We start from the raw sequence: 27268 nt of genomic DNA, 5'->3' as shown, positions 1-27268 counted from the left end.
GAAGCAGTTAGCTGATTTCCATGAGTTTATGAGGACATTGCTCTCTTCTGCCAGTTTCCAGCAGCCTTGTAACTTTTGTGGGCTTTTTTTTTTTTAAATACAGTGCTAAAATAAACATGTACTGATATGGATTGATGAAGGACCCTGAAAATGGTGTTTCATGGATAAGAGAATCAAATTGTATATAATTGATCTTAAGTCCTATGCTAAATAATCTTTTTAAATTACACAATAAATGCAAATGGTTTGCTTAAATACCTAAGTGCATTAAATGGCTTAAATTGTCCAATCCTATTTTAGGATCTAATTTCCCCTTGAAGTATTTGGGTTCTTAATCTTAATAGTTTTCCTTGTACATATGTAGAAACTTATGAACTATTATTGAACAAATAGCTGCATTTACTGTTACGTTCTCATGTTTTAAAAGCATATCTGAATACACTGAATTACATATATATTCAGGGATCTATTTTGCTAGAGCTTTTCCTAAGTGCTTAGTGAACTTCACATTATAACATATGCGTTATATTGGTGAATATTGATATGATGGGCCAGTATATCCCGATGACACAATTAATTTATATCTAGCTCTCAGTATGCATGATGCTTTTCAGAGTAATAACATAAAGACAAATCCTTGCCTTAAGATTATAATCTAAAGTTGATCCAAAGAAAGCAACACCGAAAGGTGGTGGTGGGAGATGGAGGTGAGAATAATCAAGGAATGAATGTAAGTTTATATATATTTGATTTCAGAATGTGTTAAGAACTGCCAATTTTTCTTTCTGTGGGAAAAAGTGAGATTTAAGAAAGCAGTTTGCACTGTTCCTTAGAAATTGTGTAAAGCTATAAATTGTGTAGCTTTTAAATGAGAACTATGTTGTATGTGCATCCTCATGTGTGTTATGTAGTTGCACAATCCCCCCACCCCCAGCCCTGTATGGGAATAATGCATGTGCTTGGATTTTGTGTAAAAAATGGTTGGAGACATAGTGCTAGGCTGTAGTCACCTCATAAATTAATGTGTTGCACCAGATTTGAGTCATGAATTTCAGTTTACATCTTCGACATTTATTTATCTGCATTAGATGAGGCAGTGATACAAAGGAAATTGAGTCTTTTCATGTATATGGGGATTGCTGGGATTTTTCTTTTTGTTTCTTTATGCTAGCTTATTTTAGGACTTATGCTAAAATGTCATTTATTTCCTCTTTCAAAATGGAAGGAAATCAGTTTTCAGCAATTGTTCCATAAGCAATGTGGCTGGAGGGATTTGTGAGCCATAGGCTATATGTATTCCTGATTTGCTACCTTAGCCCTTTTGAAAACTTATTTTCTCCATGTTTGGGAGCAGTATACTGTATGTTATAAAAGATCTGACTTGCTGGCCTATAATGAGGGGCAGTTTCAACTAGCAAGTAAAATCTTTAAGTTTTCTTTAGGTCTGTTTTTTTCCCCAAGTCTATAGTACAAAATAGCTTTCATACAAGTGTTTTAGGAAAAAAAAGTGAAGTTCTATAGACAGAGACCTGAACACTGAAAAGTAGATCAGGTTATTAAAGGAAGATGGTGAGAGAGATGGTTTGCAGCAAAATCACTACTTTGCTCCTCATTATGTGATACCAAGCTTTTATTTTAATTGAATTGCCTGATGAAGCAACCTCATCAGAACAAATCCAGGGCTGTTTAGTCCCACTATTGGCCCACACATGAATCTAACTGTTGTGCCTAGAACCCAACAGTCATGATGTGGTGATACCAAATTGCACAAAAAGATTCATAGAGCTGCTGTTGGATTTTAATGGATATTAGTAAACTATTACTGTTTTTTTCATTGGGGAATCTTGGGTAATTACAAAGAATCCCTTATTTTCTGGAAATATTGTTTGAGAAGCATAAGGTTAGTAGCAAGAAAATTCAGGATTAAAATCTCATTATTTATTTGTTTATCAAATTTGTCACCACCCATCTCCTCCCACCAGAGGCACTCTGGGTGGTTTAGAATAAAATAATCACTAAAACAATAAATAAATAAATAAAATGCCTTATAAAATTACGTATCATTAATAATATAAATAAGAGTAAAGTCCAGATGGCTGTTACCTTGTTCAGTCTTTGCATGGAAAGGGTACTTCAAGGCACTAGCCAACCCCAGGCATGACTGTTCTCCTCCCTGTCCCAGGCCAGGTGGCAGAGCCAGGTCTTCAAGTTTCTCCGAAAGGCCAGGAGCGATGGGGCTAGCCTCACCTCTGGGGGCAAGATGTTCTAAAGGGCGGGCACTACTGCAGAGAAGTCTTGCTTCCTGGACCCTGCCAGATGGAATTCTGTTACCAACAGGGTCCTCAGCATGCCCTCTCTGCAAGATCAGGTGGGGCGGGTTGATGTAATGGGGAAGAGGCGGTCCCTTGGGTAGCCTGGCCCCATGCCATATAGGGCTTTAAAGGTGATAACCAACACCTTGAATTGGACCCGGAAGCAAACTGGTACCCAATGCAGCTCACGTAGCAAAGGTGTTATGTGCGCCCTTCTGGGGGCGCCAAAAATAGCCCGTGCGGCTGCATTCTGGACAAGCTGAAGCTTCCAGATACTCTTCAAGGGTAGCCCCATGTAGAGCGTGTAGCAGTAGTCAATATGGGAGATAACAAGGGGATGAGTGACCGTTCGAAGGGCTTCCCGATCCAGGAAAGAGCGTAACTGGTGCATAACACGGAGCTGCACAAAGGCCCTTTTGGCCATGGCTGCCACCTGCTCTTTGAGCAGGAGCCGTGAGTCTAAGAGGACCCCCAGGTTACGCACCGGGTCTGTCTGGGGCAGTGCAACCCCATCCAGAACCAAAGATGACAAAGTCCCAGATACGGAAGAGCCATTAACCCACAGCCACTCTGTCTTGCCAGGGTTCAGCTGAAGCCTGTTGTTCCCCATCCAGGCCCCCACAGCCTCCAGGCACCTGGAGAGGGCAGTCATGGCATCACTTACTTCACCCAGGATGGAGATATACAACTGAGTATCATTGGCATATTGATGATACCTCATCCCATGGTGAGGGATGATCTCACCCACCAATCCCTGAGATTATAGTTCTCAGGGATGTGTATTTAGTATCTGCTTTCCTCTATGTTTTAATCCCCATATACTGTACAGTATAGTATGTCTGTTTATCCTTATTATATACACTGTTGCACTCTAGCAAAATTGTTAGTGGTTTACAATATTTCCATGAAAGCTATAAAATCAGTGAGTAAAAAAAGAATGAATACAATCCAGAATCTCTCCAGCTTCTGTTAACAACAACAGTCAAGGTACAGTATTATTTAACATTCTATTGATCCTTTCTTGTTTAATCTGTATTATGCAATGGTTCAGGGTTTACAGTATTTCTTAATTTTCTTTGTTTATAAAAGATCTCATGACTTACTTATTTTTTTTCTGGTTGAAATGTAAGATTGTTTCCTGTACTTTCTAGCCTTCTTTCCTCTTTTGGAGTTAACTTGTACAAGAGTTTTTCGAGGCAGTACCAACTCCTGGGGACTTCATGGATAAGTTCATGTAGTTTTCTTGGCAACAATACAGAGGTTGTTTACCATTGCCTTCTTCTGGGATATTTTCTGATTTTCCTAGTGTAACTTAAAAACCTGAGATTTCTGGCAGTCTTCCACCCACATATCAACCTGGTTCAGTCCCAGTTAGGTTTTGTGAGAACAACCAAGGTTGGCTAGTTGTTGCCTTCTGTTGTAAACTGCAACTCTTACAAATATTATAACTCTCCTGTTGTAAATAATATGAATCTTTTGGAAAAAATAGCTGTTTACATATGTTCAGTCTGTGAAACACTTCAGTGCTGTAGACAACATGGTGCAGTATATCCTATAAATATCAAAGGGCACTTTTGATTCTTTTGGGGCACCTTTTGAAAAATTACATGGATAGTTACTAAGAGTTTCCCAATACTTCCAAGACTCTAGATCAGTGCTTCCCAAACATTTTCCTTCATTACCCAAAACCACTTATCAGAAAGTCCTTTTTACTCAATGTAGGCAATACACTTTAAGTCAATTTAATGGATTTGTGTGTCGTTACCCCAAGAAAAACTACTTTTATCACATTTTGGGTGATTTACCCAGGTTTGTGAAGCACTGATCTAGATCTTCCTTGATTTGGCCAAGTAGCATGCTATGTGGCTTTCCTATAATAAATGCAGGGTTAGCGATTAATTGGCTTTCCCTCATGGGGTTGACAGGACCACAATCATGATCCTTAACTAAGCATCACCAGTCTATTACTTTTGCCCACCCCCCTTGGTTGTATGGAGACCAGGGTATTACTGGTGGGCATTTGTGGTGCTAAGTGAGGGCTGCAGATGTATTACGGGATTCTCACACATTACTGCTTATTTATTCTGTTTTAACAAAGGATTTTCCACAGCCAATTCTCCCCCCTCTAAAAAACCCCCTAGATTTAGATAAGCTACTATACAGTTTGGTTATACATGCATAGTCTGATCAAGTATATAACATGATCTGATGCAATATATATCATGTATTTCACAGTATATGCATTTATTAGCTGCAGTTATTTTTGGATGCTAGAAATAACTGTGTTTTTCCTCCTCTGGGTTAGAATTGACAATTCTTTATAATGTGTAGAGGGTGTGTGTGTGTGTACTCCATATCTCTGCAGCAAGAGCTGCCACTATCAAAAACTTTGGATAATCTGTGACTCTTCCTATATAAATAGGAAAGGCCTTATAATGTCAAGTCACTTGACATAATAAGCAGTTTAACTGAATTTCAAATAATGTACATTCAGTTATATACCACCACCACCACTACTACTACTACTAGTAATAATAATAGTAATAATAATTTATTAAACTTGTATGCTGCCCAACTCCCAACGATTCTGGGTGGCTCACAACAGTCAAATAAATTACAGTAAAATCAATAAAAGATAAAAGATGTGCAACCGTCCAAATGAAATAAACAGGGTTTATTTCGAAGCAGGGGTTCAACTGATGTACTAGATAAAATTGTACAAAGGCTTCCTGGTCAGAGCTGCCACCTGCTCTTCAAGCAGGTTCTGCGAGTCCAGGAAGACCTCGAGATTGCGCACCAACCCTGAAGGGCGGACTTCCCAGTATTATGATACTTTACAGTCAATAGTTACTGAAGTATAATACCTCAGCCATTGCTTTATGTCTGCTGAACTATCTGTAAAGAGAGTGGTAAAATTAATGAAAATTTCCTAATTTGCTTAGATGTGACATCTCTCTTGCTCTCTGTTGTGTATTTTCTAACTGGAATCTTCTCATCTTATCACAGTGTATAAATCTCCAGAATATGAATCCCTTGGATTTGACCTGACAGTTGAACGGTTAGTTTCAATTGGATATCCTCAAGAGCTGCTTAGTTTTGTCTATGATCCTACATTCCCTACCAGGTAAATAATTGTAATTTAAATAAAGTTGTATTTGTTCTGTACAGTTTAAGTGGTACTTTTAAGCTTAAGGTGCTGTAGTTCATAATATGCTAAACTGCATATGTGTCTTGCAAATTTAAGTTTATATATCACAGATAATATGTCTTAAAAGACAAATAAATAGAACTGCATAGCAGACAGGCATAAATGTTTCTATAGACCAGTGTTTTTGCCTTGTTATATAAGTATCTATTTTAATTTATGGCTACCAAATAAATGCTCACAAAATCATCTGGGGATAATATTTACAGGTATGAACAGGAATTTTTAATGATCTATGTATTTCCTAAGATGCTTTCTTGAGCATATCTGGTCTGCCACATTTTGCCCATTTTTCTCAAAGCAACTCTTTGTGCTATGTCAGAGGCTTCTGAGGTTGCTCTGAGTTTTGGGAAGTACTTACTGGAACTGAAAGGAAACTCCAGAGCATCATGGTTGGCCATCTGACAAGGATGCTATAGTAGTGGTTTCCTGCATTGGGCAGGAGTAGGACTAGATGATCTTCAAGGACCCTTCCAACCCTGATATTATGTGATTCTATGGACCTTTCCTGAATTCATCTTGAATGTTTGCAACATTGTTAGAACATCTAGTGCATTAGTAAAAGTGGGGGGTGAGGGAGAATGCAAGCTCTTTTATAAAATGTATTTTTAAAAAAGGCTCATCACATTTTGATACTTTTTATTAGGCCCACTTCATTAATTTTTAATGATGAATTATTTTTGAGATGTTGTCTAATAGGGAAATTCTCCCTGATAAAAATATGGTAGAAGAATCCCTATAGTGCATAGTGCACAAGAATAACCATGGGAATCAAGCCTTAATCATGAGAAAGTGAAGAAAAGAAAGACAGTGCTATTTGTTCACATTAATTGTTTTTCCCCAGGGAATACTCACATTTTCTAAGAGGCATCTGAAGGTTAGCAGAGGTACAGTACAATGTGGGCAAAGATTATGATCTAGACTCATGGTGAGCCACTTAGACCATTACTTCACTATCTCTATAGTCCACTTGCATATAGTCAAACCATGTATATCTGCTGTTGGCATCAGACTAAACAGTCCTGGTTCAAATCAGTATGCATTTAGTTTTTAAGCTTGTTTCCAAATGTACTTGGATTTCTCCTTACTGATTATAGAATGAAAATTTTAGTTGTTGCAGTTTATTGTAATGTCTTAATTTGATCGTTGTGAGCCACCCAGAGTTGTTGAAAGTCGGGCAATATACAAGTTTAATATATGATGATGATGATGATGATGATGATGATGATGATGACGACGACTGGTTATCAACTCCTTGTTCTCTCAGACCTGGGGACAAACTACTCATTGCAAAAAATATGCTCCACTCTTCTTTTTTGATTCACATTCTCACCTTTCTCAATATTGTTGACTTAACATAAGAATTAAACTCTTTATACCTTGAACATTCTATGCCTATCTTTCTACAGCAACTATTGATGTAGAGCGAGGTCTGAGAAATGCACTATAGGATAATGTCACATCATGGGTAAGGAAAAACCATGACACATTAATGGGAGAGAAAGAGGTTCCCACAGAGCACATTAAATAAATTGGCAATAAAGCCAGAGAAAAAAGAAAAGGCAATCTAAAGTCTTAATTTATAGCCACTCAGTAGTAAGATTGGTACTTAGGGCCAAGCTAAGGAAAAGCCAAGGAAAAGGAATCTTAAGAAATGAAAAGGAGAGGAGCCCTTTACTTTTTCAAAGATCTTGGATTGCCTCTCTTTCAAGCATTGTTCAGCCAGTTGAGGCCACCTTAATAACAGAATTTAATAGAGGAATAAATAATTGGGAGGGGGAGAGATAATTATTGAGTAGCGGGAGCATTATACACCCCTCAACTGTGTTCCCCATTGATTGTTTAAGTTGGATATGTTGCCTTTCCATGTAACTAGGGCAGTGTGGCACTGAAACATATAAAATTATCACATTTATGGGTACTTTGACTTTACAGCTTGTTCTAATCAAAGCCCTCCTGGTAAGCTGCTGGCACCTAACATTTCATGGAGGATTTTAGTGTATATAACATTTAAATGTATACTGCTATACTGCGTACATATTGGCTGTGTGTGCACATCATATTTAAGCATGGTTTAGGAAGTTGTAGAAAAACTTCAGTGAATGTTAGCTTGCATGGTCACTCCTATTCTTCTGGATGGCCAGACACTAGCATACGGTGTGACAAATTTTGTTTAATAGTAGGTATGGTTCGTTTCAAATAAACCAACTTCAACGAACTATTTCTCAAGCTGGCTTGTTAGAACTAATAAACGTGTTAACCACAATTTTGGGTTAAGACTAGCAAACTGTGGTGAAATGCTGCCAAAGTTGTTCTGGCAAAGGTACCTTGCTGTTAAGATAAATGAACTAATTATAAGCAATTAGATCAATTGTACATTTAAACCAGGCAATGCAGACTATTTTTTCCTCTGCAGCTAAACAAAAGTTCAATGGGACTCTATCAGCAAAGTGTCCTCCTTAGGGTCAGATTCTAATTTGGACAGAACGTGATAGAACTGGCTCAGGTATGCCATTCCAACAGACTATCTTTCAAAGTCTTGCTGTTCATCATTGCTTATTAGAAAATGCTGACATGCATCCTTGCATTTCTTTTTTTTTTTAATAGAGGCCTGGTATTTGATTCTCTTTATGGAAACCTGTTAAAAGTTGATGCCTATGGGAACATCCTAGTGTGTGCACATGGCTTTAACTTTATGAGAGGGTAAGTGATGCAAATACTGGTAGTCTCTTAAGATTGTCTGCAGTCCTTATGCACAACTGGGATATATTCTGTTGCATATGGCATAGCATCTCTTAGCAGCTTTCAGGTTTGTTAGTTGCTCTAAGAAATTACCCTAACTTTAATATTACCTTATGCCTGTTTTTTCCTATAGATAGATTGGTAAACCAATATAATAATTTTGTGATCTTGTAACTCCACAATAGCTTTGGTGACATTAGAGAAAGTAATTGAAGTGAGTTTGGAAGACATACAGCCAGACTTCTTGTAACTATTGCAATGCAGCAGATCATTAGGTCCACATATTTCCTTCTTACCTCTTCTGTTGCTCCACTTCCCTTGCAAAGAATACAAAATTGTTTTTTGAAATCACGAAAAGGGAACCTACAAGAACTGAAAGAAATAGGTTGCTTTCATAGGCCTAGTTTAGATATAAACACTAAGACTTAATGTGATTGCTTTGTTTTTCCTGCTATATGAATCCACCCATTATAGCTTACAGTTATATTTAAAATAGGAAACTAGTTTGCTCAACAAAGTATGGTTTCAAAAAATTCCAGTTTACCCTTTGTGTACCAAAGCAGTACATGGATAAAAGATTTAATGTCACATTTCCTTTTAGGAGAAAAGTAAGCATATAATCTACTCAGGGCTCAGTGTTTTCTTGGATATTTTAAGACAGGTGGCTTAGCTTTCTCATAGGGCTTGTTGACTTTTGATTGAACTTTACAAATATAGAGAAATTGCTTTGATTTGATATCATTAACTCCCATATTCTCTTGTCCTTTATATTCTTCAGGCCAGAAATACGAGAACAGTATCCTAATAAATTCATTCAGAGAGATGATACTGACAGGTTTTACATTTTAAACACACTGTTCAACTTACCAGGTGAGAATGGAGAGGGGAATTGTGTAGTCCAGATCAGTAGGTATACTGCTATTAATTTTAAAGGAACACTTTTATGAATGTCTTCTTGATTTAGATTAGTTACATGAATGTTTGACCAATCCTTCATTTTAAGAACTGGTCTTGCCTTGGTTTTGCTTTCTTGCAGAGACCTATCTGTTGGCTTGTCTGATTGACTTTTTTACTAACTGCGACAGATATTCAAGGTGAGTATTGTCTTGGCTATATGAAATCAATGAGGCCATGCTGTAGCCATCTTTTCTACTGCAAGGGTGTTAAAAATACGGCATAATGAAATTGTCCCTTCAGAGTGAATGAAAGCATTTAAAGAATTGTTTCTTCTTTTTTAAAGACTGTGATTTAACTTCCAATATGGTAACAGGGTTTCCTCATTCACTGGAAAAAAATGATTCCCTTTGAATTGGTGAAGATAGTAATTTAATAGGTGGATATTGTATAATACCTATTCATGAAATGTAGCAAAATATGTAAGCAAAAACTCATGGGAAAGGGATGGGAAACTATGCTAAGAACACTGATGTCATTTTAATTACATAAAATTTCTCAAGGCTCATGCAATTTTCTACATGGCTGTTTAATTCCATTTCTCTCAGCTGTGAAACAGGATTTAAAGAGGGAGACCTCTTCATGTCCTTCAGGAGTATGTTCCAGGATGTGAGAGATGCTGTGGACTGGGTTCATTATAAGGTGACTTGCATTTTGGGGATATTTGGATTGTCTCTTTAATTCAAACACTGTTTCTAAATTTTGAATTAGTTATAGTATAATTTAAGTAGTTTATTTTTTTTTTTGTCTAGTGAATAAATGCTAGATACCAGTAGTAACCCAACAAGATAATTGGGGAAGATAGGATAAAAAGTGAATTACTTTTTCCTCTTCCTCCATTCTCCCCTTAATTTAGTCCTTCTATTTCTACCCTTGCCTCATGAGATCAGTAGCTGTAATCCATCATAGAACAACTATCAGTCCTCTTATACTCTCTTATATTCATTTTCTCTCCACCCTATTATGTGGTTTATATATAGTTTCTTGGTGGCCTGTCATCCAGACAGAGTTGAGGACAGGGACACCTCATAGCTTTAAACTATCATATGTCTTCAGACTATTCAATTTTAGAATAGAAATTATTTGAATGGCACTTTGACTCATATTTCATTCTTATGTCATAAATGACCCTGAGAGCTGTCCAGCTCCACAGTGAAATCATCAGAACTAATCACTTGACATATGAAACTCTGCAAAGAACTTTCTGTCTTTAGTGTCACTTGCACATCTTTCTACAACATGATGACAGTATGGAAGATTATATTAATATGAAACCCAAGTAAGATATCTGTTAGATCGTTGCTTCTGCTGTCATGTAAGATTTTTTCCTGTTGTTTCAGGGCTCACTCAAGGAGAAGACAGTTGAGAATCTACAAAAGTATGTGGTGAAAGATGTAAGTATTCAGAAACTTGCTTTACTAAAAGAAGATTGATGGTGATTTATTTTGCTTATTCTTAATTGGTCTTGCTGCCTAGTCACTTAAATAATGGATAGAAAACAGAAAGTTCTGTCTCTCTCATTCACCAAACCAAAGTAATTTTATCTGGCAGTTACTGATGATATAATTGCTTCAACAATTATTGAAGACAGTGTAGTATTTTCTCTTTCTCTTATTAAATGGAATTAATATTAATGGAGCTGGAAGCATCTGCTTCTGATCATCTATCAAAGATGGACATGTGATGCAAGGTGATGATTGTGGCTCCGATCATTACTTACTCTGTGCAAAAATTCAACGTAAGCCCCAATATATAAAAATGACAGATGATTCATCAGCAAAGCAGAACTGGTTAAAACTGGCTGAACTGGGATGTAAGCAAGAATTCCAAATAGCATTAGCAAACTGGTTTCCTACCCTGACATTACTTGATGATGTGGACACAGAAGAAAAACAAGTCTCTGAAACTATCTACAAACATGCCAAAAGCATGTGCCTGACCATATGATACCAAACACTAGTATGGAACTTGGATGAATGCCTAGACTTGGTAGACCAGCACAAATCAAACTGGCAGAAAATGCATGATATGGGCAGTTCAGATCTGAAGTTTGCCATCACCTAAAGACAGAGCGTGAGGCACACTGGAACACCAAGGCCCTGGAACTGGAAGAAGCTGCACAAAAACACAAGCACCATACGCTCTTTACTGCTCTCAGACACCTAAGTGAAAGGACTAAATCAACAAATGACAGTAAATATGAGGCTGATGGGACGTTTGTACAGTCTTGAAATGAGTGGCTGCAAAGATGGAAAGCCCAGAAATCCACCACTCATTGAGGGGCCAGAATATCAGGCCTTGGATGCTGAGCCTACATCTGAGGAAGTAAGAGTGGCAATAAAGCTACTGAAAAATGGTAATGCTACAGGAATGGATGGAGTCTCCGTTGAGGTATTCAAGGCTGGGTGGAGATAATGTGACTCAGCGAATGCATTCACTGTCATAACTCATTTGGCACTCAGAGGAGGCCCCATTAAATAAGAATTAGTGATGATAATCCCTTTTTGAAATCATACAGCTACATTTCCAGAAACAGCAGGAACAACTAGAGAACAGCAGACCAGATGCTGGGATCAGATTTCACCATCAGACAACTGATGGAAGAAAAAATTCAATGTGGCAAATGAATGGCCATTGTGTTCATTGATTTTCAAGCAGCCTTTGACAGTGTATACTGGCCAGCTTTATGGATAGCATTAAAAACTGAACACAGATCCACAAAAGGGATATCCTTACTGCAAGTAACTTACAGTAAATCCAGTAGCTGTGTGCACATCCAAAATGATCTTTCAGAATTCCCAATTTGAACTGGCATTAAGAAAATGTTTGATATAGTACAATGAAACCCACAACCTAAATGACCTCATGTTCATTGATGACAGTGCCATATTTGAAGACAGTGACACAGAGGCCATAGACATTCTGTATAAAATCATAAAGACTGCCAATTCATATGGCCTGAAAAGTAATGCTGACAAAAGAAGGGTTTTGACAATTGATAAACTACAGCCTCCTGTCCATCTCAGTGGAGTCCAAATAGACCAGGTTAACCATTTCTGACTGAAGAGGAGCAAACAGCATCAAAAGCAGAATTACTGTACAGCAGGATTGATCAGGCCACTGTTCTGTTTGGATTGTTAAATTGGTGTCTGTGGAGGAAACAAAGGGTGTCAGTGAAAACAAAGTTGTGAATCTTCGTCCACTAATCTTGCTATACAGATCTGATACATGGGCACTATTAAAAGCAGATCTAAACAAACTTGATGCTTGCATGACTGTCTCAAGAATGATAGCATCATTTTCAACATATGACTGAGGATGAAATACAAACATGCATATTAAGGTGGTTTGGGATGTACACAGAATGGCAGAACATTGCCTTCCTTACAGACTATTGTGGAGAAAGTGACCCGTACAGTGGAACAGCACCAGGGAAACTATAGGCGAAGCAACAGTCTGAAAAGCCAAAGTTTCAACTAAAATGAGAAGCAGCCCTCAATCGGAAAACAAGGAAAACCGATATAAGAGATGGCTGTAGTCCAGTGGCAGCCATACCAATGTACTGGCTCCGAGGTCAGCCCTGGCCAGACATTTCCTAAGGGAAAAAAGAAGAAGTGGAACTTGAATTACCTCTATTTCTAAAGAAAGTTTTACCAATCGAAGAGAATATTTGTAGCTCAGGGTTGAACTGCAGAGTCCTTGGTGCTCTCTGAACCTTGTTGTTTTCTTGCAGACATTTCATTGCCAGACTAGGTAACATCTTCAGTGCAAGAAGGGAGTGGGGTTTGCTTTCTGTTTATATACAGTAGCTTGCTTCTTTCTCACACTGAAGAAGTTGCCTAGTCTGGCAGTAAAACGTCTCAAGAAAACAACAAGGCTCAGGGAGCACCAAGGACTCCACAAAGTTTTGTTCTCCTCTGCTACCAAAAATGTAAGAACAGTAGCAAGAGAAAAAACATCACAAAGAAGATGCAGGAAACTTTCCAAGGTGTCAGTCCAGCCTTAGTTCTTGTATTCAATAGTGACAGGGCTATTTGGTTCTCAGGATCTGGCATCTGAATTGCATTATTTAAGGGGGTTGCTGGGTTCTGGACTGTGACATCCTCCACTCTCTCTGAAGTTGGCAGTTTCACAAAGCTGGGTCCATTCTTTCAGGCTTCTTCTCATCAGAAGAGGTATTCAGTGCATCCCTGGTCATGATGCTCTTAAAAATAAAGGCTATATCTGTTTCTTTCTCTAAAATCTACAGTCAGGACCAGAAATATTGGAACAAGGATAACTGTTTTGGCATCTGGTCTCCATACACCACCACATTGAAGTTGAAAGGAAACACACCCAGATGGGAGCGAAGTCAGGAATTTTAAACTGTAATTCAAGGGGTTTGACAAAAGTGGGGCACTAACCATTCAGGAAGTAAGGGATGCGGTGGCGCTGCGGGTTAAACCGCTGAGCTGTCGATCGGAAGGTCGGCGGTTCGAAACCGCGCGGCGGGGTGAGCTCCCGTTGCTCGTCCCAGCTTCTGCACACCAAGCAGTTCGAAAACATGCAAATGTGAGTAGATTAATTGGTACCGCTTCGGCGGGAAGGTAACGGCGTTCCGTGAGTCATGCTGGCCACATGACCCGGAAGTGTCCTATGGACAACGCCGGCTCCAAGGCTTTGAAACGGAGATGAGCACCGCCCCCTAGAGTCGGACACGACTGGACTTTACGTCAAGGGAAACCTTTACCTTTACCTAACCATTCAGGAGGTACAGCTAGTGGCATACACATACCCCCATCATTGGTGGCTCATAAGTAATGGAATGAATGGCTGACAAGCACCTGCATGGCCAGGTGTGACCTGCTTCCTGGGTACCCCATGACCAATCAAGCAAATAAAAGGCCTGGAGGTGGTTCTGAGTGTTACATTTGCATTTGGTAGCTGTTCACTGGAACTCTCAACATGAGGTCCAAAGAGGTGTCCATGCGAGTGAAGGAGGCCATCATTAGGCTGAGAAAACTATAAAAATAAACCTATCAGAGAGATAGCAAAAACATTGGGAGTGGCCAATACAACAGTCTGGAACATCCTGAAAAAGAAGGAATTAACTGGCAAGCTTAGCAACAGCAAAAGGCCTGGAAGACCACAGAAGACAGCAAAAGTGGATGACCGCAGAATTCTGCTCATGATGAAGAGGAACCCTTTCACAACATCTAGCCAGGTCAAGAACGCTCTTGAGGAGGTAGGCATGTCATTGTCAACATCTACAGTCAAGAGACGGCTTTATGAATGGAAATACAGAGGCTTCACAACAAGGTGCAAACCACTGGTAATGCTCAAGAACAGAAAGGCCAGATTAGACTTTGCCAGCAAACACCTAAAAAAGCCTGCCCGGTTCTGGAATAAGATTCTTTGTACTGATGAAACCAAGATTAACTTGCACCAGAATGATGGGAAGAGAAAAGTACGGAGAAGGAAAGGAACAGCTCATGATCCAAAGCATACCACATCATCTGTCAAACATGGTGGAGGCAGTGTTATGGCATGGGCATGTATGGCTGCCAATGGAACTGGGTCACTAGTGTTTATTGATGACCTGACTTCTGATTAAAGCAGCAGGATGAATTCTGAAGTGTACAGGGCTATACTTTCTGCTCAGATTCAGCCAAATGCTGCCAAACTGATAGGACGCCACTTCATATTGCAGATGGATAATGACCCAAAATATACAGCAAAAGCTACCCAAGAGTTTCTCAAGGCATAGAAGTGGGATGTTCTTCAATGGCCAAGTCAGTCACCTGATCTCAACCCAATAAAGCATGCTGTTCACTTACTGAAGACAAGACTGAAGGCAGAAAGACCCACAAACAAGCAGCAGCTGAAGGCAGCTGCAGTCAAGGCCTGGCAAAGCGTCTCGAGGGAGGAAATTCAGCATTTGGTCATGTCCATGGGTTCCAGACTTCAGGCAGTCATTGACTGCAAAGGATTGATTGATTGATTGATTGATTATCCTACCGTTGTTATTTTTATAAATAACTTCATCCAGGTATTAAAGGCGATCCTTATGTATGTAATGATGTTGGTTTGTTCCACTACTTATGAGCCAATGTGGTGGTGTACAGAGGCCAAATGCCAAAAGTTATCCTTGTTCCAGTATTTCTGGTCCTGACTGTATTTGGCAACTGTTTCTATAATATATTGAAATATCACTTTTTTTCTCACCCCATTACTAAATGATTTGAGAGGTTGCTCCATTCTTTATAATCCAGTTACTACTTTTCTATTCAAGCTTTTAAACTGCTAGCCACAAATTGCTAACCCCCAAATAGATTATTTCTGGGCACATTTATATCTGCCTGGCATGCCAATCAATTTTGCAGTTATAGATGAATAACAGTGAAAAGATAAAGGAAGGCTATTTATCTCTTTCATAGAAGTTCCTTGATATACTGTGAATACCTAACAATCAGCATTCTGAAATACAGGCCTAGAATATATCATACTACCTAAGTGCTATTTAGTGCCTTCTGTTTGCAGCCTCTCATTTTAAAATCATAAGCATTCTCATTATATATATTATACAATTGAGTTGATATTTTGTGGGGGGTTTTGTATCTTGTAATTAAGACACATCCAAGTAGGAATTCAACATAAAGAGTAAGAGATGACTTATAAATCTTTCCAAAGGCTTATCATGTGCACTCTCCTCTTGTCTGGAACTTAAGGTGTAATAAGCGTGCACTAACCATAGCTGCCCTTGATGCTGTTACATTGAATCAACTATACTATATTCTCAGAAGCTGGCATGAGATTCAGTGCTGCATAGCTAAGATATGTAGCATTTTAGAAGATATTTTAAGCAGACTGAAATATGTATTTGGCATTATTCAGAACAGCAGGGTGCTTGCTGCTGTTTCAGCTGGGCCATATGAAGTACCCCAAAATAAATTTTAACTTAAATGATTGAGAATCAGTTCTGATGTCAATGTTTGTCATTTTAGGGAAAGCTTCCACTGCTGTTGAGTCGCATGAATGAGGTGGGGAAGGTGTTTCTTGCCACAAACAGCGATTATAAATACACTGATGTAAGTAGAATCTTACAAAGTGTTCCAGTAGGTATGATACCTTGCATTTGATAATACAGGAGGCTTTGAATTTTTGAAAAAATCAAATCCAGTATTATGAATTTAAAATCCTGGACTCTTCTCCAGGTTTGATTACTGGTCTTCAGCTTAATTTGCAGGGGTTGGGGGTGCATATAAATACTTTTTAAAAAAGTTTCTCTAATATATTTATTACAAAATGCAACAGTTCTTTTCAGTTAAATTCAGTAATGCTCAGGATATCATGGTCAGTTTCCTTCAGGAAATTGTATTTGAGCTTGCACAAGAAATCTTATAATTTGAATGCAGTCTCACTCTGTGAGACTGAATGTTTATTCTTCAGTCCAGTGAACACACACTAGAGAACAATCTTATCTGAGTTTAATTCCAAGTTAAATGAATATCAGGCTTGCAATGTCAAGAGAAATGTGCCATTTTTCAGTTCTGTCATTTGCTTCTTTTTGCAGACAGATAAATAACTGTTTCTCTGATTACAGGTGAAATTGCTTTCTGTGTTTATGGAAGGCATCCATAGTGGTTTAACTTCCTCTCCTTGCTCAGAAGATGGGGAAATACACAACTATGCTTTTTGTGCTATACCTTTTTCTGTACTTCCATTTCTTTGTTTTGGCTCACCAGTATCGGGAATGCTTCTGTTTCTCAGTTATGCCTTGTGGCCATGTAGGGAAAGGTGATATTCTCCATACCTGGCAGGACAGCAGATATTCTACCCAAATGTAGAAGGGGTATCTAGGCCACTGTCTCATTCCTTTTATCTGGGAAGCTCAACAGAAAGTACACCAACACTGAGCACCAACCTCTTCGTATTTCTCAAGTGACAAGGACTTTAAAAAGAGCAGGAATAAATCACTTCCGACAGAGACCCAACCCACCTATTCAGCCAGTCACAAAGTCCACTGTTTTAGAAGCAAAACTAAAGAGTGATGTCACTGGAAAAATACAGTAATATCTAGTGCAAGTAAAAGCAGTGGCAGAACTTATTCCAGATAGTGCCCAGATTCAGATCTGCTTCCTAGTCTAGTAGATGTTACTCCCTATCTCTCAAAAAAATATACACAAGGCATAGGAGCATCCATCCTGTCTCCCTCTTGCAAAGACACAAAGGAACAAAAGACTCCACTTTAGAGCCCATCATTAAGGGAGCCACAAATCATCTGAATGGAAAATACCTGGTGAGAGTTCAGTATCTACCATAGCATACATTATCATCTCATTGCCATTTGAAGGGTACAGAGGAAGGCAAAGTTTTACTGGGAGAAAAAGTAAAACTGCAAGTTTCATACAGTCTCTCCAAGCTCTTTTCCAGAGTGATTGCATCCTTTCTAGAAGTTCTTTAGTAATTCTTCCAGCATGAGGACCAGTCACAGATGCTTCTCAGGCTCAGAACCTTCAGGTTACTTCACCCTCTTTTTAACTTTCTCCAAGCTTCAGAGAGATAATTTAAAAGGTGTGGAAAAGGCCATCCAAGCTGCAGTTCAACCATTGCTTCATTGACTGCTTTAACATACTCCAAGCGTATATGACAAAAGGATCTAACTATATGGTAATGACACTGCTGTGGCCATGTTGCCTTCCAAGGCACTGGTATCTTAAGAAAGAGAAGAATAATTAACTGATTATATGACAAAAAAGTTGAGCCAACCTTGTACAAAAGCTTTTAGGTATTCTGCACAGTACTCAGAGCCTCAATCAATTTCTTTGTAGGAAACTAGAGCATCTTCATAAAGACCAGTGGTCTTCTCATTAGAAGCCATCTAAACAGTCACACTAATTTGTAAGAGAGATTGTGGTGCAGAATTCTTCTCCAGTGGCTCCTTAGATGTTCTTGATTCTTATATTTCTGAATGAAAACCTAAGGCTTCTATTCAGCATTACATCATGCAAGAGACTTGTACCTTAATTTCTATCTTACTCTTTGTTCTTTCGCTCTGTTCTTTTTCTGTCTCAAGATTACTTATAATAAACAATTGCAGAGGAGTTTCCAAGGTAAGAAACTTTATTGTAGCAGAGTCTTCTTGTCCTTTGAGCAAGTTGAAGGAGTTAGCCCACTTTGGATACCTCTGAATAACAAAGCAGAAGGAAGTTGATTGGTAAATCATCACTACTGTGAATCCATGTGTATTGTGAGCCACTGAAGGAAATGGGGAGTATTGAATGTATTCAAGGATTAGTAATTATAATCCACACTGTATATTTTAGGACATTTTGGTGGCTTTAGTAAGTTTTTCATGAATGCTTCTGAACATTTAGATATCTTTACTTATGATCAGAGACACTTTATAACAAAATTATTTAAATTCAGAAATTATTTGAGTGTAGGATTCAAGAAGCTATTGCTTTGAGCTGTCAGAGTCAAGTTAAAATACCTGGTGTATTCAAGGAAATCCAGTGAATAGCAGCATCATAATAACATGGGGTCTGGAAGAATAGGTTGCTTACTTGTAACTGTGGTTGTTCCATTGATTATCTGTGTATTCACACTCATAGATTATATGCCCTGCACAAAGCCCATGTTGTGAGAGCTCTGAACGTTCCCACTTCTCAATTCCTTAGGACTGCAAAAGTGGTCATAAAGTTGAAGTAGCTGTTAAGCACAAGCTCCTGTGAAAAGAATAGGTAGATGGCTCATACAAATGCATAGCTGACTGCTTGGAAAACCACAATTAAAAGCAAACACAATAAAAAGCTGTTTATTTTCTTTTTTTATAGTAATTTTATTAAGGATTATAATTACAAACAATAAAAACTAATACAAACTGAAAAACAAATAGAAGTATAAAAAGGAAGTAGAAGGTGCAGAAAAGAAAAAAAAAGGAAAAATAGAAAAAGAAATAGAAAAGAAAGAATATAGTAAAAAAAGAAAAGAAATATATAAAGAAGCAACTTTTCCCTTCATCATAACAAGTATAAACAATTTTAGAAACTTACCACCTTCTCTTAAAATATAACAAATGAACTCTTCTTCCCATATCCCATCTCTTATCTATAAACACGTCCATAAAGCATTGTCATTTCAGTCCCAATGTCAGCAAAAGTCCACTAAATGTTACCAGATATAACAACATAACTATTTTAATCTTGATCAAATAAACCAACTTTATATTTCTTCCTTTTACTTCTAACAATCTTAATCTTTAGTCCCTTCAAATAATGTCCAGAACTTGATTTCATTTTTTCTTTGCCCCTTATCACTAAATTCTTCAAAGCTTTAACAAGCCTAAATCCAATACAAGAAAATTATCCAGGTCACTCTCTTGGTTTGTTGTTAGTATATCCCTTTTAATTATTAAGACATCAGCTGGTTTCTTTTGTATATCCAGTATAACATCTTTTTCCATATCGGTCTCGATCTTGTCAGATAGAATTTATTCTTCTTCCATAACATCTTTTAGACACAGTCTGTCTATAGAGGCAGACACTATTAAAATTAACTTCTGGGTCCATTGTTCAAAAATACCTTCAATATGTCCAATGTTAAAATATTTTCCTTCATTCTGTAATTGTAAGTTGAGATTAAGTGTTTTTCTCCTTTAATTGTAACTTTAGTTCCCTCTAGTGTCCAGTTTTTAAAATCTTATGGTGTTTTTTTTTAACTCAAAACAAGAGCATTTTCCTACAGGAAGGTTTCTTTATAATTAATTCCAAAAACTTATTTCAAATTTATCTGGACCCTTAGTCCATTTGTAGCTTTCTAAAATCAAAGTTTTAATCACTCTTTTGTTGTTGATTCCCCCCCCCCCCAATGTTCTTAAAACTTCATTTGCTAAGGATTGAAGGAAACTCAACCAGTGCTGTCAAACTTGTCAATCCTGTTAGCTGAAAAGCAGTTAACAAGCAATTTCTGAAAGTGATTAGAAAAGGAAGTACGTGAAGTACAGTATGTGAGAGCTAGTTTGGTCTAGTGGTTAAGGCAGTGGGCTGGAAACCAGGAGACTCTGCGTTCTAGTCCTGCCTTAGGCATGAAAGCTGGCTGGGTGACCTTGGACCAGCCCAACTCACTTCACAGGGTGGTGGTTGTGGGGAAAATAGGAGGAGGAAGGAGTATTAGATATGCTCACCACCTTGAGTGATTTATAAAAATAATAAAGTTAGGATATAAAATAAAATAAATAAACTTAGTGTCCTTTCAAAGGTGCTGACTGTGGTTTGAGCAAGATGGTTATTCCCTCATCTCCCAGAACTCTAAACCTGCCGGAGACTGCTATCTTGCATTGTCCTCGCAAGGAGCAGCTGTCTGGAGCACTTATGGGCAATCTCAAGTCCTCTCCTTGTCTGGAGAGGAATTATTGAAGAGCCAGTCTGTTTGCTGGCTCTTCATTCCGCCGTGGTCATCGGCTCTGCTTTTCGGAGCCGTCTTCATGCCACCATTTCTTCCCCTGAAGTTACAAACAGTCTGTTCTTTTTCATTGTCTCAATGCATCATGCATTTGGATGATTAGAAAAGCAAGGCTTCTTGGTCCACTAGTAGAAGTTGTGTAGTATCATACACCCTGAGAGGTAGGGTGCCTGCTACTTGCTACATGGGTTTGGAAATTGCCATCTAGTGTAAAGTGGTCCATTAAATTAAGGGTTGTAGTGATAGTAAGACTAGGGTGTTTCAAACAGATATTTTTTTATTTTCAACAGCCTATCCAGTTATCACTGGATAACAGCGATTCCATGATTGTCATGCTGGCCACATGCCGCAGAAGTGTCCTTAGACAACGCTGGGTCTTTGGCCATGGAAATGGAGATGAGCACCACCCCCTAGTGTGTCATTAGACATGACTAAATGGGAATCTTTACCTTTTTACCTTTTATCCAGTTATCACTGATACAGTCAGTTCTCTATTTGTGGATTCTGTACTTGCGAGTTCACCTATTTCCTAAAATGTATTTATGACTGCAAAATCAATACTCAGGGCACTTTCTTGATCATTCACAGACATGCAGAGCAGGGAAAAAATTGAGTCGCCCAACGTGCAGTTTCCTACCTGAGGTTTCAGTATTCAGAATTGACTGTACTTAGGCTAAAGAGGACTGTACCATTAAAAGGCTTGTCCTCTGTTCAGGTTTGAGGTTTTGTATGGAATCTGAAATGCATAACCAATGTGAAATGTATAACCAAATGTCCCAGCCATGCTTATGTTGCACTAAGCAGAATGCTTATCTGTGGTTACCTAGGTTTAGAAGGCCTCCATTCATTAACCAAGAACATATTGCCCATAACCAATGGAATGAAAAAAAGAATGCCATCTTCTTCCACAGAAGATGACAATAGCTGCTCGTACAAGCTTGGTATTTTGCTATGTACGAAGGAAGTATGCTTAAAGACTGCTATGGTATCTAGTTTTCTTGTCTTCCATGTCCACCAGGACCAAGTGGCCTTGGGCATGAGACTTGCTTTGAGCCATCTTGATTATTATAGAGGTTAGAGAAGGATACATTAAAAAATACATGAATCCACACAACAGTGTAAGATTCTGTATCATCCTGGATATTATTCAGATGTTCCAGTCATTTAGATGCTGCTGGTATATTCTTCCACTCATTTGTCCTTTCTTTAAAAAATGTTCGAAGGGACTTAATAGTACAGCTGTTGCTGTGAAAGTTTAAAAAACTGGATCATCTATGTTATTTTGAGGTTTGCGGGCTTCAAGACAAAGAGCAAGTATGAGTTGGGCCATTGGTGTATGGTCTGTTTTGTCACATAAACATAAACAACTGATTTCTTACTATAGGAACAAGCTAGTCTTTGATTTATTTCTGATATGGTCCAATTTTTTATTCTTTGTTTCCTTCCAAATGTACTATAGAGCTTGATTGCCCATGAAATAATTCACAAAATCAGCCTTGTATACTTCAGCATCAAATAATACAGTAGTATGGATTATGCAGTGGAAACCCCAGAACAAGAACATCTGGAGTGGTCAAAATGACAGACTTCAATAGAAGTTGGAATTGAAGAGGGCATTGAGGTAGATAGTAATTGTGGTTGTAGGAAAAATAAAGGCTCAGTTGAAACCAGAGATATTAGTAATAAAAGCAAGACTGACATCTGTAAAAGAAAGGGCTGGCATCTGTCTGCTCAGATGCAATGTATCTGCATCTGTCTGCTCATGATGAAATATAATCACTGTGACTTTACATCTGCACTATCAGGGAACTGGGGCAATGGTAACCTAATGATACGTTAGTGATGGTCTTGAAATAGCAATTGAAACTGGCATGAATAGCAGTATGTTGGGAAACTGTGCGAACTCCTATAATCCATGGAGGTTTGATCAAGTGATGATCCCCCAGAGATATTGGTCTCATTAACTTGTAATAGGTGAAGGGATGAGCCATCTCAAAACTTAGGAAGCAGAAGCAGAGATTGATCGCTGATCTCTCCTATGGAAGTAAGGTGTTGCAGGGATTATGATACAAATCAAGAGTTTGAAACAGTTTATCATACATGGTTAGGATGGAGAGTCTAAGAATGGAGGTATGTTACCTCCATTGATATACCTGAAACAGAAGGGTGTTTTTTTTTCCAGAAGATGACTCACGTTACTTTTTATTTTCTTATACCTGTTTCTTATACCTGTGAGTATTTTGTCTTTATAATCCTTTTAGTAATTGGAGGAGAGACAGCTACATCAAAAGTTGGAGTGAGTGGGAGCAGGTTGCCCAACAAAAGACACAGATGGTACTGCTAGCTTGAAAGTTGATTCCAGGGTCACCATGTTGTGGGGTGCTTTAGTGCAGATTGAAATATATTATAGAGCATTGAGTGGGATTCTGAAGGGGCAATCATTGTATGGAGCACTGCTATTACATGGAATGTCGGAAAGGATCAGTTAATTTATATCTGCTTTGGGAATCACTGACAGCATAGGCCAAGAGTGAACAAAATGGCCATAAACATAGAAGGTGGAGGGACACTCTGTCTGTAGGGAATTTGCTTCATAACAAATGCATTTATAGAACAGGGCTAATGCTAAATTCCCGTGCTCATTTTTAATCATAGCATCTCGGTCCTTGAAAGGGAAACAGTTTCCACAGAAAGCATCTCAGATGATCCAAAAATGGAGAATCTTCCCCAAAGAAACAGTGTCTTAATGCTGCTGCTGACACAATGATCGAAAGAGAACTGAAAGGAAGTGCAGATATGCGCTGGGGATGTGTTTCCCTTCCCATCCCAAATCCTCCGGATTCAAAATTCCTAGTGTGGGCTCTGCAGAGGCGTGGAACCCTTACAGATGATGCATAATTACTATAAAGAATTGTATTTTAGAAACTGCAAGGCAACTTAGATATTTGAAGCTGGTTATAATATTTCATTTAAATGTAACTGATACAGGTTTGCTTCAGTCAGAAATGGGTGAATGAGAAATATTCCCTCTAATTTCAGTACTTACACTATATATTACATCTTACTTCTTACCTGTCTTTCAGAAAATTATGACATACCTATTTGATTTTCCACATGGACCAAAGGTAAGTGCAAAGAGATATGTCACTTTATTGTTGGACAGTATTCATTATCTATTCTTGAAAAAGTCATGAATAGAATTCAGTTTTGGTTCTGGGTACTGGAAAAACATGGCAGCTATTTAATTATGTATTTGTAAAATTCAGATTGAAGAACCATTGTGGCAGTTGTCTTAGATTTGTTATTTCAGGTGGAAATAAGTCTGATGTATTTTCATATGCCACATATGACAGCTTTTTGACGTCACTAGTGATAAATAATAAGAACTGCTGCTAACTCATTTAACTGTGATTAATTAGCACTCATTGCTTTTAATGGTAGTTGTTTGCTTATTTGTAGTTCTACTATGAGTAGAAACAGCTTAGATAAAAGGAATAATTGCATAACCTGCATTAATAGATACAGAACTAATAATGCTAACCAGTATGTTGATAGATGAGAGATTTTCAGAACTTTAGGCAAAAGAACAGTTGTATACTCTTTTAAGTTTTATATTTCTGGTGGTATCATGTATCTGAATTAACTAATCACTGTATTATAGGGAACATGGATTGCCTGGATGGTCTTTCCTCAGTATGTTGGCAGCCCTGTAATTGAACAATTCCTTGTAATAGATGCAGTATCAGATTACATATAGCACAGAGAACAGTTAGTGGTCTCTGTCACAGAACTAGAATTAGCCAATACCAATATGAATTATTAATATTTGTTTACTTGAACTTTAAATGAGACGTGCTTCTGTTTGATTTTTTTTTAATGTAGCCGGGTAGCTCTCATCGACCATGGCAGTCCTATTTTGATCTTATCCTTGTAGATGCACGCAAGCCTCTTTTTTTTGGAGAAGGCACAGTCTTGAGGCAGGTGGATACAGTAAGTGTACATTGAATACATGGTTAAGACTCACCAGGAAGAACAGACAGCATTCCTATTTTGATAAGCAGAATATGGGTGTTGACTTCTTAGTGTAATTTCTCCCCTTTTGAAAATAATTGAATACTTGCTCTTAACTGTATTTATGAGAGCCAGTTTAGTGTAGTGGTTAAGACATCAGGCTAGAAACTGGGAGACCATGAGTTCTAGTCCTGCCTTAGGCACAAAGCCAGCTGGGTGACCTTGGGCCAGTCACTCACTCTCAGCCCAAGAAGCAGGCAATGGCAAGTCACTACTGAAGTCTTGCCAAGAAAACTGCAGAGTTTAGGCCAGGCAGTCACCAGGAATCAAGACTGACTCAAAGGCACAAAAAACAATAAAAAAAAACCCATAACTGTATTTATAGCAAATTTGGGGTTACTTGGTTTAATGAAGAAAGTGCAGCATACTTTTCAAATAGACCTTTAAGTATTCTAGTAAGCTGTGCTAACTAAACTTTCTGCTATTACATACAGCTTAGGAACCATCATTTTACTTAAATCGGTTCCACTGCAATTGCAGCTACCTCATTTGTCACTGTATATGTCAAAGCCAAATCTGGGCTGGAAGTAGCTTGGTGCAGGAGGAATCAGTTGTGATCACCATTTGTACTGTACCATTAGGTAGTATAGGTTTGTGCTATCCTCAGTAGCATTTTCCTGGAGTCATTTGTAGGTTATAGAAAACTTGCTGTCGCAAAGGTGATTTAATTGTTTTTACTTAGGTTGAGGCAAAAGTAGGAGACAGTGTGATAGTGCTGGTAATATATAAATTTCAGAGTTGCAGTTTTGCACTGATGTGAAGATCTCACTTTCTGCTTTGAGCCATTATGTCATAGTGCCTGTTATCATTTGCACTTAAATGGGCACCAAGCAAAGTATACTGAATTAGACCTCAGATTGGGAGGAGGACCACTAGATTGTAGCAAAGAGATACTGTACCTAAAACCCTTAACACTGAAGTCATCTAGTGGTTGTTTGTGTCTTTGCAGTCCAGGCATGGTAGCCCTAGAAGAGACAAGCACCAGTATTTGATGCATGTAACAAGTCAACTTTCCATTGGGCTCTGATTTATCCCGACCCCGTTCCTCCAAGTGGAAAATAGGTTGGCATTCATGAAAACTAGTTTCTCTGTCTTTATAGGTTACTGGCAAGTTGAAAATTGGAACCTACACAGGTCCTTTGCAGCATGGTATTGTCTACTCTGGAGGTAAAACAGAGATGAAGCTGTTTATTTTATTAAGAGCAGAAAGAGGGATTTTGCTTTTAGTCAGCCTCAGTCAGAGTTTGAAGCTGGGACATATCTTCTGTATGGGGAAGAGTATTCTGTTGATGGAAGCAGAGTTTTTCCCAGCATAAGCTGCTGGGTACAGTTTTTTCCCAATTCATTTTGTGTTGTCTTTACTGTAGGGACAGGCAAACCATGGCTTTTCAGATATAGCTGAAATGCAGCTGCCAGCTTCCCTAACCTTTGGCTGTAATTGGAGAGAGAGAGGCAGCAGCTTTTATCTCCCTCACTCTCATGTATCCCTTTTGAATACATGAAGTCTTCTGTTACGGAATGCATCAGAGAGACCCCAAGTGTCAGCCATTTCAAATCAGATTTTTTTGTATTTTACTAGTATACTCTAGAACAAAATACACATATCAGGCATTGCATCCTCTGTGTGTGTGTGAGAGAGAGAGAGAAAGAGAGAGAGAGAGAGAGAGAGAGAGAGAGAAGGGCCCAATCCCCTTGAACTTGCCCTTTGGGAGCATTGGCCCTGAAAATGAAAATGTTCTGATCAGCAAAGCAGAGCAAGCAAGAGTTACATATGAATGTGCTTGACATCTTAGTCATTACTGTTTAGGGAACAGTGCATGAGAAGCAAGGAATTTTCTACATGACATCTTAGAATTTTGCGAAGGACAAAAAACATCATTATTGCTCCTAAGACTTTCCTTCTTCTCCTCAGGCTCCTCTGATACAATTTGTGATCTCCTGGGAGCCAAAGGCAAAGACATCTTATATATAGGTGACCATATATTTGGAGACATTCTGAAGTCCAAAAAACGCCAAGGTTGGAGAACCTTTTTAGTGATTCCAGAACTGGCACAGGAACTTCATGTCTGGACAGACAAAAGCTGTAAGTGATTAGTTGTCTAATTTCAGATTTGACTTGGCATAGAAGAAATGGAAAAGTACTTGCTTTGTTTCGAATGGATTATTTGCATTATACTTATTTAGGTGGATCCATATATTAGGAAAGAGGAAATTTTCCAGATCATTCTGGAATGTGATATTGATGTCTTGTGGAAACTATTCATCTCCTAATACATTTTGGATTGAAACTTTAAAAGAATGTGTTTCCTTTGATAATAATGTCACTAATGCTGCTGACATTTGTTGTTGTTTTTATTTATTCAAAACATTTATACCCTGTTTTTCCATTAAAATGTACACGGTTGTTTTCAGCAACAATTTAAATAAGAAATATGCACTATAAAGACAAACTATTTACATTGGAAAGCATAAAAATATGAACGTAATAGAGCAATGAGAGACCCAAGGATAGGAACTACAACTCTGAGAAGTCCCCAATTAC

General features: G+C 38.3%; 1 protein-coding gene across 8 annotated transcripts in view; it reads left to right on the top strand.

Moving 5' to 3' along the window:
* The window catches only part of NT5C2 (5'-nucleotidase, cytosolic II), an 80418-nt gene that overhangs the window by 46486 nt on the left and 6664 nt on the right, over positions 1 to 27268 (top strand). For 5 of the 8 annotated variants that reach the window (XR_010068207.1, XM_063307099.1, XM_063307098.1 and 2 more), the window contains 11 exons: positions 5319 to 5436; positions 8125 to 8220; positions 9038 to 9129; positions 9296 to 9353; positions 9762 to 9855; positions 10554 to 10607; positions 16197 to 16280; positions 23739 to 23780; positions 24538 to 24645; positions 25827 to 25893; positions 26639 to 26809. Coding sequence is in view for 7 of the 8 variants with exons in the window: in XM_063307099.1 (XP_063163169.1) it covers positions 5319 to 5436; positions 8125 to 8220; positions 9038 to 9129; positions 9296 to 9353; positions 9762 to 9855; positions 10554 to 10607; positions 16197 to 16280; positions 23739 to 23780; positions 24538 to 24645; positions 25827 to 25893; positions 26639 to 26809 (984 nt within the window). In the remaining variant the exon portion in view is untranslated. Of the gene's footprint in view, positions 1 to 5318; positions 5437 to 6926; positions 6986 to 7933; positions 8024 to 8124; positions 8221 to 9037; positions 9130 to 9295; positions 9354 to 9761; positions 9856 to 10553; positions 10608 to 16196; positions 16281 to 23738; positions 23781 to 24537; positions 24646 to 25826; positions 25894 to 26638; positions 26810 to 27268 lie in introns of all 8 variants that reach the window. The other 3 variants (XM_063307104.1, XM_063307102.1, XM_063307103.1) reach the window with 2 other exon arrangements.

Source organism: Candoia aspera, chromosome 6 (assembly GCF_035149785.1).
Source record: "Candoia aspera isolate rCanAsp1 chromosome 6, rCanAsp1.hap2, whole genome shotgun sequence".
In the NCBI taxonomy this organism is placed as follows: domain Eukaryota; kingdom Metazoa; phylum Chordata; class Lepidosauria; order Squamata; family Boidae; genus Candoia; species Candoia aspera.
The sequence above is the reverse complement of the archived record's forward strand: the minus strand, read 5'-3'. Positions and strand labels throughout refer to the sequence as shown.